General features: G+C 34.0%; 1 protein-coding gene across 1 annotated transcript; it reads left to right on the top strand.

Moving 5' to 3' along the window:
* Positions 1-267: 267 nt before the first annotated feature.
* On the top strand, positions 268-8897 carry LOC132547953 (2Fe-2S ferredoxin-like). Its single transcript, XM_060211769.1, has 4 exons — positions 268-434; positions 1513-1619; positions 4639-4771; positions 5210-8897. Exons 1-4 carry the CDS (start codon positions 268-270, stop codon positions 5304-5306), a joined length of 504 nt encoding a protein of 167 aa, XP_060067752.1. The 3' UTR covers positions 5307-8897.
* Positions 8898-11949: the final 3052 nt, after the last annotated feature.

Below are 11949 nucleotides of genomic sequence, written 5' to 3' on the forward strand. Positions count from 1 at the left end.
TATACTACTTGCATGTACTACGTAAGATAGTGTGTCATAATTTATTCAATTTTAAACAGTGAATTATACTTATATTGTAAACTATACACCGCACTGTATGCTATACAGAAATAAAACCTGAAACATAGCACAGTTCTTCTTTACAAGCTAGATTATTTAAACTCGTATCAAGTCATTGGTTGTCTGTGCGCCCACGCGTGCTCATTCCGTATTTATTTCAGAAAACGTCTTCCGTAATTTGTAACAATCAGGTTCACAGAGGAGAAAATGGCCTGCAGAGCCGGTAGCTTGCGATTTTTGATTCCAAAGTTTGCGTCATGTGTTAATCGAGTGAATTCAGGAACAGTTCCAGCTTTGATAAGAAAGACACAACCTAGGATCTCTGCAAGCAGACACAGATTTTCATCAACAGTTCCTAAACCGAAGAAAGAAACGTAAGTTGTGACTGAAATTCTTGACATTGTCACAGATTTGACGTGACACCATTACGGTATCTTATCTTTTAGCCTTTAGATTAATTTGATCGAGTTTTAAACGTATATAGTAATATTTATTGATAAATTATAAGCATGCTCATGGTAGAAAGAGAGTTAATGGGTAACTTTTCGATTCCGGTAGTTGTGAAAAAAAATACATGGCGTATTTCCAATTGTCATAACAGTGTGTAACCTGTTTCGTAAGTCTTTCATTATACTGTTGCACACAATTTTATATTTTGGCCACAATGTCAATAATCAAGACTGGCTACATTTCCTTTTTATCTCGGGTTTGTTCCTTCAGGAGCATACTTACTGACAGAATGACATTATCTCGACGTGAAGATAAATTTTGCATGATTGTCGAAACTTATTTGATGAATGGTAATGTCTGACTTTGTATGGGAAAAACAGAAACAAACACAACGAATCTGATGGACTTGTTTGGAAAAATATCTATGTGTCATACAGATTTGGGCAAGATTGGTCAACCTTTAATAATACTGACATAAGAATATCCAAAATGAAATATTTTTCACGGTCCCTCATTTAGGTGCTCCTGTTATTTTAAACTACAAGTAAATGATGAAGGTTTAAAAGGAAATTGCAAAGTAATTCAAAAATAACTGCAGCATTATATGATTAAATTCTGCCTACTTTTGTTGTGAGTTTACCAATTCTATGTTAGAACAAATGTTGACATTCTTTTGGAAATCACTGAAGTAGGTAGAAACTGTAGCAATGATATTAGGAATTGTTACTCTATGTAGTACTCCATCAGACTAATGTTCACAAAATATTAAGGCAAAATAATCCAGGCATGTTGTAATGGTTACACATACATGTTTTCCAATTGAAAAAAAAGGAAAGAGAAAAGATATTCCTCATGATCCTTTTCATTTCTAGTGAAGATGGATACCTACTAAATCCCTGTGAAGACAACATGAATAGGTTTACTAGTTAGCAACATGAAAACAAACCTTGATATTGTGCATATGATTATAGGATTTGTACCTAAGTTGTATTTGTGATACAGGGTGCAAGTGTACTTTATGGACAGGGATGGTGATGAAATAGAAGCCAAAGTCGCAGTTGGTGAATCTTTTCTTACAGCTGCTATTGACAACGATGTAGAACTGGAAGGTATACACATCTAAGGTTATTTGTTAGCATTAACATCAATATGTATATAGGTGGAACTATGGCCAGTTCCCTGACCACAGCATGAACAGGTACCAACAAATCTTGAATTTATGTTTTCAGGATAACTGTACATTTTATCGAAAGTGATGGATCAAAGTTCACAACGACAGCTGCAGTGGGAGAAAACCTTTTGGATATTATTATCGACAACGATATAGATATAGATGGATTTGGTTAGTTCAATTTTCTTTTGTATTATTATCTTGTTTGACAATTGGTGATTCCTAATATGATTTATATATATAGCAATACTATGGTCCTGTTTATTGTGTTATTGTGTATAGTTTTATCACTTCTGTACATAGGTTTTGATTGTATACGGTAAACCTCAGTTTGAATAGGCAGGTAGTTTGAACACATGATATTTCAATAAAAACAAGAATTTATTGTCTAATGATAGTTCGAACCCTTTCTAGTTTTATTTCACTTATGATTCAAATTGCTTGAACATACCACGAAACATCACCTTTAACTACTGAAAGACTTTGGCATCAAAATAATCGCTCCATGTGGTCACTATTTATGTTGACATTAAAAGCTGTAGGTAGCAGGCTGTAAATGACCCATCATAAGCAACTGATAGCGTAAAATTATATACATACATGTCACTTAATTTGTATGATGTCATGATTTTTTTCACATCTTGCCGCAACATTGTGCGCCCCAGCTGACACAACTTGAGGCCCCAACTCTGTATTACCAGCTAATTTAGCGATCAATATATATATACCAGTAGATCACTGGATGTCGGCATGTGTTTTGCCAAAGAACGACGTTACTTCACTTAACATTTTGATAAGATAATTGTGTCAAGACTATCTCCGTGATTGCTAGATTCATAAAGATTTTAACAAACTTTAATGTGTAGTCATATAAGTCTCAATCCACACTCGGCATACCGATGTGTCAATGCTAATTTCCACCAATATACAAGCAGAAATTTTCACCGGCTTGTTCCTTTTCCTAATGGTTTCCAAAGTGATGAAGAATTAAATGAAACCTGTGATTTCTTAATAGTTGATCAACATGTACTTCAGTACAGGAAGTGTTTCAAAAGATAATCATTTTATATTGGATATTTTTTTACTAGAAAATCTCATTGCTGACCGATAAATTCCTGTCTTGCTAGGACACTTCATCGTGATTTTGGGCAATGTCAACCATAATTGTTTGAACTCTAATTTATTTTCACAAGCATAATTTTGTATAATTCAGACAGGTTCAACAATATTTAAATATATTTGTTAAGACGGAAGGTTTACTGTAAATTACAGTCAGTGAGGTCATGATTGCTTTGGTCCTTCTTTTAACCTTGGTGTCTGTATTGTCATTTTCCTTCAGGATTTCCTTATTCCTGACAATTATTTCCTGGATCCCTGATTGTAAACAGAAATTTTGTGTTGATTCAAAAAGAAATAGAAGATGTCATTTTCCAGATATATACCGCTGGTATAAATTGTTTTGAGATTTAAGAATGAAGTGTCAAACACACGGTATCTGTCATGTTAAGGTGGAAAGGGTAACTGGACATAGAATTTCATTAAGTGAAATACTGTGATCTATTATATAAAAGAAATGTTTAACTGTCTGTATATGCCTCTTAACTGTTCAAAGAAGATATAAATTGTTCAAACTATACATATAATTATTTATTTTCCTTCACATAGTTATATTAATGCTCAAAGTTTCCATGTAAAAACTAGGAGCAAAACATTCATCGATTGGATTGTGAACATATATGAAAACTATATCAGATAGTGTTTGAAATTGTCAATTAAATGATGAAGCACAAATCTGCATGTGATGTGGAAGAAGTTCGTGTTGTACACAGAGTGTGTATTAAGACAAACAGTTACAGAGTAATGTTTATTGCAATCGTCTCATTGGTTTTTATAAAGCATATCTTTGAGTATTTTAATTATTTATTTGATGTAATGATCAGGAAACGTATTGGTGTGATTATCTGAACAAAATGTGTTGCTTTTTGACAATACACATACCAGCATTCCATGCTCTGTCTTCAGATACAAAAGAAATTACACTGTAACAATTTGAATAGTGACCACATAAAGGGACTATTGTGATAACTTATCAATAGTTGGCTTTATACAGGCATACATACAATTTCATCATGTAATTACATGATTTATATGGTAAGTGACAAAAGAACAGAAATGAATTGAACCATCACTTGACTTACCATTTTTGTAGAAATATTAGATGGCAATTGGTCATTCATATGTAAGTTCCCTTTGGTCACTTATTGTGCATTGTCTCATTTTTGGGACTGATCCAGAAAACAATATGGCTGACAGACAGCCATCTTAGATTTTGACAGTAATAGTTTATCCCTATTTCTAGAGAAATATTTCTGGAATTTAATGTGTAGGTTTCCCTCTATTCCTGGTTGTGCCCATTCAATTTTGAGCCAGATCAGTCAAACAAAACTTCAGACAGGTGGCTGTCTTGGATTTTGACAGTTGAAGTTTGTTATCAATATTTTTCAAAAAACTGTTGTTAGATTTTTCATGTGTAGGATTCCCTTGATTTCAAAGGTCATTGGAAAAAAAGGAAAGAAATGAAAAGTAGAGAAAAGATCAATATTGCATAGAATCAATGTTGGATGGCAAGATTCCTCTGGCATCTCTTGTTACATATATGAAATATTGAGTGCTCTTTAACAGTGCACCCGGAAGATTTGAATTTGCTCTACTGAACCAGTTCTTTTAAAGCCTCTTACATTTCATATGATTTAAGCTGGCAAGATAACTCTCTTTTATGTCATTTCAAATTTTCAAATAAGTAAGTATATTCATAAGTAAGTTTGATCTTCTCTTCCTCAGGAAGCTCAGTAATCCCTATGATACTGGTATTAGTTCTCAGCATTACATAAACTCTGCGTGTTTGACATGAAGATATGTGCTATATTAAAGTATAAATCTCTGCTGTTTGACTGCAGGGGCCTGTGAAGGAACACTAGCCTGCTCCACATGCCATCTAATCTTCAAGCAAGAGGATTATGACAAGATACCAGAAAAACCCACAGATGAAGAACTTGACATGCTGGACTTGGCATATGGCTTAACAAATACGTAAGGATTGGGCTCATCAATATTTCATGTGAATTCAAAAAGAAGTGCTATTATAGTGAAAGAGATGTCTTTTAGGCTACTAGCTAGGTTCTAGAATCAATAACCCATATGTGATGGAGGTCAATTTGTCTCGATGTGGACGAACAATCTGTAATATATCATTATCTCAATCATTCATGGGTAATAGGTTTTACTTATTATGTATTTTGTGTCAAAAAAGTACAAAAACTTTTCATTTCTGAATTCTTCAATTACTTCACTTTTCCATCATATGTTATAAAAATAAAATAAATTTCTGTGAATAATTGGAAACAAAAATAGAGAATACTGGTGTAAATGAATAATGATTATCTTTGTCCTACAATTGGTATATGTTGACCGATATGATATTTTTCAACAATTTTCAAATTATATGATAGCATTTAATTTCTGTTACAGGTCACGTCTGGGTTGTCAAGTAGTAGTGACCAAAGAGATGGATGGACTGCAAGTTCAGGTGCCAACTTCTGTGGTTGATGCTCGAGATCCGTCCTAGCACTGACTGACCTTCATCCAGACAACTTGTTGAACTTTTAAACTTCTCATTGTAAATATTCTGGATTCTGTAAAATCGTTACTTTTTCTTAAATACAAGTAAAGTTAATATCTGTAATTTTGATCCTGCCAAAATGTCAGGAGGTTAAAAAGCATCTTTGAAAACCTCTAAGTATAACGAAGTACCACAATTTATTGTGAAAATTGTGATCTCTGGTACATTTGGATACTACACATTTAGAGTACTTTGATTCAACAGAAAATCTGCTATCTTTTGAAACAGATTAATTTTACTTTTATGATAGACAGATACATTCTACTGTCATGGTAAGCAGATGGAAGTCACTTTTGTTTTAAACTGATGAAATTGCAAGTCTACTCTCTTGTTAAACAGATTAATTCTAATTTGATGATAAACAGCTGGTCTGCTCATGCTAAACAGATTAAGTGTTTCTTACATTAGAAAAATAACTATTGTACTGTAGTTGAATATGTGCAGTTATTAATCACCGCTCAATAAGGGCTAAAAACTGTTGTGTAAATGTCGTCTGAAGAAGCAAAAACATAAATTATACCATCCACAAAGGAAACACTTGACGTCAGTCCTTTAATTAAAATTACATGTATTACAATAAATAGTGATAGGAACATTATATGGACATCAATGTAGGCTAGTAATTGAAAAATGACCAAGTGTTTAGAAGAGAAAATCTGTATCATGACACAGAAATTGTGTGTAACAAGAGAAGTCTTTATCTGTTAAATCAATGAACTTTGACATGAATTAAGTGTTTTTTAAACTATGACAATCATTCATGTTGACCCTGTGTTAAGCGTTCATGTGTCATAATGTGGGAGGATTTCTGAGAACTCACTGATGAAAATCAGGTAATCAGTAACTGTCTATTCCGCTGCTATTTCACATCTACTGCATCACTTCCATTTGATTTTAAAACAGGTCAGGCTTTACAAGAATGAATTAAAGTCATTATTTATCATAGTCTGTTAATATCAGAAATTATAAACATACCTGTTTTGTTTTTTCATTTCGTTATAATTTCAATAATATCATGTTTAAATCTAAAGCATCTTATATACACTATATATTATTGATTGTGCCATCTTAGTTGAACTCCAGCGAAGTCATAATTTAAGTACGACACATTGGAATTTTCCCTGCTTCATATTGGAATCAGTGATTAGGTTCACATCAAGTATGAAAAGCATGTCTTGTGATTGATATTGGAATCTTCCTGATGGGAAAATAATAAATTTGTATTTCGATTCCCTAAAAACATATTATTTTTGTGTATGTATATATACACTAAATCTTGTTAATGAGAACATTATCAGTAGGGTAATGTCACAATTATTTGTGTCCAAGTAGGGAAGTTTTCCTATTGTCAAAATGTTTTCTCTGTTATCTTGTAGAAGTGTAATGGTATCAAACTATGTGTGTTTAAATGAGTTACATTTTGTCTAGAAATATGTGAGATCCCATTACTCATTAAATTTCGTTTTGGATGTTTCATGAATACTGGACAAACCAAAAGCTAAACAGCAGTGTTGAGAACTTTTGTATGTAATCTTATATTTAGTAGTGTAGCTAAGAGTTGGTCCAGATATAGACGACATCCGTGCAGAAATATAGGTCTCTATATTGACAAACAACAAATCTAAATGTTTTTTCTCCCAGGTATACTTAAATTTATTGATTTAGTAATGGAACATGTACTTGTTAGCTACAGTAAAACAACTGCTTTTGGACTGTTGGTAGATGTAAAGAAAACAAACGCACAAGACATCACTACACTTCAGCTTGATATTTTTTTGTTGACCTCCTTTGGAAGTGTGCCCGAGTAATATTTTGGACCTTCAGCCTGTCAGTAACAAAGGTCCTTGGATTTATGTTTGTAGTTATTGTTATTACTTGTACCAGTAGCTGATTTATGTGCAGTTATAACTGTTTATCACATGTGTGCTAATAGGGATAAGGTGAAGGTGCTGTATGATGTTGATTGTCTTGCTAGATTTCTATATAATATTTAATTTGATTTATATGCACATTGCCACCAATAAATACCCAGACATTATTTTTAGAGAAATATTTTTGAATTTATTAAAACAAATTTTACAGCTTCCATTGATATCATATTGATTTAACACAGCATACCAGTATGTACTTAGTTTATAAAGTTATTAAAACGTAATAATTCTGATAGATACCTGGTGGAGATTTTTTTTACAGTAAAGAAAATCATTTTTGTAAGGATTCTTCTTTTCAGTGTAACTCTATGGCATTAAAAATTGTGTTAGAATTGCATTTTAAAACCATTTCAGGAGTAGGCCTGTATTTTTTTACAGTACTTGCAGTTCTCATTGACAAGTAGATTATTTTCAAGAGTTCTGATATACGACTAGTCTGAATAATGTCCTGTTTTTTTTCTGATGGCAGTTCATATAGAAGGTTATTCTGTAAAATGTATTTGATGATTTACTTTCATCTTGAAGAATTTAGGATGCAATTTTATCAGACTAATTAAATTTTGTACCATCAAATTGCAGTAATTATTAAATTTTTATTGTGATTTGTGCTAAATGATTTACCAAATTCAATTGACAGCATATGTGTATATTTACAATGTAGGATGAATGAGCACCAGCAGATTTAGCTGTGATACCATGTATATATATGTGAATACAGACATTGTATTTTCTTGGGATGTGTTTGAATGCAGAAATGGTATTGTCTTTGGGTGTGATGTCTTGTATTTTATGGGAGTTTTAAGACATCATGTACCATACATTGTTTGAGTCTATGTGAGGATCTTGTATGTGTAAAGACACAACAAAGTCTTTAGATTTGAAAACATTACAGTGTCTAGGATTTCAAAATCTTAATGTTGTCATGGGGTGTTAAGATAATACAATGTCTAGGAATTTGATAATCTTACATTGTCTTGGGATTGTACCTTGCATTGCATAATAGTCTTTACATTGTCAGTGAAGTTTTAAAGATGTTAGTGCTCATTGGGTTAGACGACATCACATGATCAGGGAGAATGAAGGCATTAAATTGTATGTGAATGTGGAGACATTGTATGATTTTAGATCATTTTCATGTCTTAGTAAAATCAAAATGTCAATAGGTCAAAATGTCAATAGGTCCAAATGATAATAGTACACACTCTTCAAACGTGTGAAGCTTTAGATGCAGGAAGCCATAAAATTTTGACAGTTGGAAAATGTCATTTTTGTTGTTGTTACGTTAAGGCATTATTATTACTCTAATTAATGGGAGATAACTCGAGTTAGTGATGTGATATAATGCATATTTATTGTATGAATGGTGGTATTTTTGTATATCACTTTTCCTGTTGTACTGACTTTCTGTATAGCACTAATCAGAGTATCAGAGGAGATGCTGTTGATTAGTAACTCAGTTTATATGACTGTTGAGAGAGATGGTTGATAAAACGAATTAGTGAGTGTGCTAATATGTTTAAATTACCTGTATAATGATGATACTTGCTGTGTCTGTATGATGAAACATTGACATTAAACTGGATTTTAATCACTTTTTTGATTTTAATTCACTTGGTATCTTTTTTTTTAGGTTTTCTGAAAAACCTGATATACATTCAAAAATTTCATAATTTATACTAGTAAATATGTAAATCATTTAATGACACATTTGATGGGATCAATTTCACTCAAACTTATCCTGTACTTCACAAAAATGTGTTTTCATTATCATTGCAGACAAGTTTCCGCTGAATTCCAATGGTGGATCTAAGGAGGCTTCAAATATGTGTTGATATGAAAAACCTTTATTGCACATTTATGTCAAAAAAGGCTGTCGTTCAAATTTCATGAAGTGACCAAAGATAACAACTTTTGTCAAAATGTGTTCATTTATATTTCCATCGAGTTTCATTTCAGCTCAGTAGTCAAAGTTGCACTGGAAAAGCAATTTGAAATATTTCACAAGAGATGATGCCCATCTTAGATTTTCCGACTGACCCGAAAAATAATAATGATCGGATCTACCTTTGGATAGTTGCAAGCAAGTTTCAACAACAGCCGATTGGTTAAACTTGAGAAGTACTAGATGGATCTTTCTTAAATTTCATTGGTAGGTTCCCCTTGGTCCGTAATTGTGGCCGTTTGATTTTGGGTCTGATCAGAAAAATGAAATGGCCGAGAGGCAGTCATCTTGGATTCTGACTTTGAAGGTTTGTTATCACCATTTCTTGAGAACTGTTGCATAGATCTTTCTCAAATTACATATAAAGCTTTATTTTGGTTCCTACTTTTGCCTATCTAATTTTGGGACTGATCAGAAAATAAAAAAAAATGGCCGACAGACAGCCATCTTGGATTTTTTAATTTGAAAGTTTGTTATCGCTATTTCTTAAGAAGTACTGGATAGATCTCTCTCAAATGTCATATGTTAGGATCCCAGTTGTGTCAATTTGATTTTGGGACTGATCAGAACAACAAAATAGCCGACATATTTGGTGATCACTATAGATCTTTATCAAATCTCATGTATATGGTTCTTTAGGTCCCTAGCTGTGCCTTTTCGAGTTTGGGAATGATCAGAAAAATAAAATGGCCGAGAGACAGTCATCTTGGATTTTACATATTAAAGATTGTTATTGCTATTTCTTAAGAAATACCGAATGGCCATTTTGGATTTGGCAGGTAAAGCTTATTATCGCTACTTCTGCGAAGGAATGTTCAAATGTTTTATCAATAAGAGCAAAAACAGATAAAAGAAGGGAAACGATCTTTCGAAGAGCATATAAAGATCAAACAATGGTGGGCGCCAAGATCCCCCTGGGATCTCGTGTCATTCACTCGAACTCGATACCCAAAAGGAATTTTATAAGTAATGATAATGAACGTTTTACTGGTTTTGGACATGTGAAGATGCAATGCACTGCATACCTGTACCTCACCCTTGTTTGAGTCTTATTTTTCAGTCATGTTGTTTACACTTGTAATGTATGTGAATCAATTCCTCGACTAAGCCACGTCTAAAGGTTCCAGACACGAAATGAGGATGTTTTGTTTTTCTTGTTTTATTTGTTGGGTTTTTGTTGTTGTTTTTCTTTCGTTTTAATTCATATTTTCTCTGAGGTTTTGCATAGTACATTTACTATAATTATATTTTCAGTTTCTCAAATATACACTACACTCAACCATTTGTTTCCTTTCAATCTACCTTGGATACATCCATGAAATCCCAGGGGTTTCAATCACTTTTGCTCTCTGCACTGCTGGATTTACTTATTTATCTATTTATTTAACGGGTTTTACGTCCATCATTACAGCTTGAAGCCTTTCAGCGGTATATGCACCCTTGGAACATGTCATGGCAAGATTGAAGGTAGAAATGAAGTAATTTTATTTAATCCAGGAGGGGAGTATCGAGGATGAAGTGATCGTAATACCTGGAGTATCGAGGATGATGTGATCGTAATACCTGGAGTATCGAGGATGAAGTTATCGTAATACCTGGAGTATCGAGGATGAAGTGATCGTAATACCTGGAGTATCGAGGATGAAGTTATCGTAATACCTGGAGTATCGAGGATGAAGTGATCGTAATACCTGGAGTATCGAGGATGAAGTGATCGTAATACCTGGAGTATCGAGGATGAAGTGATCGTAATACCTGGAGTATCGAGGATGAAGTGATCGTAATACCTGGAGTATCGAGGACGATGTATCGTAATACCTGGAGTATGAAGTGATCGTAATACCTGGAGTATCGAGGACGAAGTGATCGTAATACCTGGAGTATCGAGGACGATGTGATCGTAATACCTGGAGTATCGAGGACGATGTGATCGTAATACCTGGAGTATCGAGGATGAAGTGATCGTAATACCTAGAGTATCGAGGACGAAGTTATCGTAATACCTGGAGTATCGAGGACGATGTGATCGTAATACCTGGAGTATCGAGGATGAAGTGATCGTAATACCTAGAGTATCGAGGATGAAGTGATCGTAATACCTGGAGTATCGAAGTTATCGTGATCGTAATGACGAAGTGATCGTAATACCTGGAGTATCGTGATGAATCGAGGATGAAGTGATGATGATCGTAATACCTGAAGTATACCTGGAGTATCGAGGATGAAGTGATCGTAATACCTGGAGTATCGAGGATGTGAAGTATCGTAATACCTGGAGTATCGAGGATGAATGTGATCGTAATACCTTCGAGGACGTCGTAATACCCGGAGTATCGAGGATGAAGTGATCGTAATACCTGGAGTATCGAGGACGATGTGATCGTAATACCTGGAGTATCGAGGATGAAGTTATCGTAATACCTGAAGTATCGAGGACGAAGTGATCGTAATACCCGGAGTATCGAGGATGAAGTGATCGTAATACCTGGAGTATCGAGGACGAAGTTATCGTAATACCTGGAGTATCGAGGACGATGTGATCGTAATACCTGGAGTATCGAGGACGATGTGATCGTAATACCTGGAGTATCGAGGATGAAGTGATCGTAATACCTAGAGTATCGAGGACGATGAGATCGTAATACCTGGAGTATCGAGGATGAAGTGATCGTAATACCTGAAGTATCGAGGACGAAGTGATCGTAATACCTGGAGT

This window comes from Ylistrum balloti, unplaced genomic scaffold, assembly GCF_031769215.1.
Source record: "Ylistrum balloti isolate Yb309-2 unplaced genomic scaffold, AGI_CSIRO_Ybal_v1 Utg369990, whole genome shotgun sequence".
NCBI classification, from domain to species: Eukaryota; Metazoa; Mollusca; class Bivalvia; order Pectinida; family Pectinidae; genus Ylistrum; species Ylistrum balloti.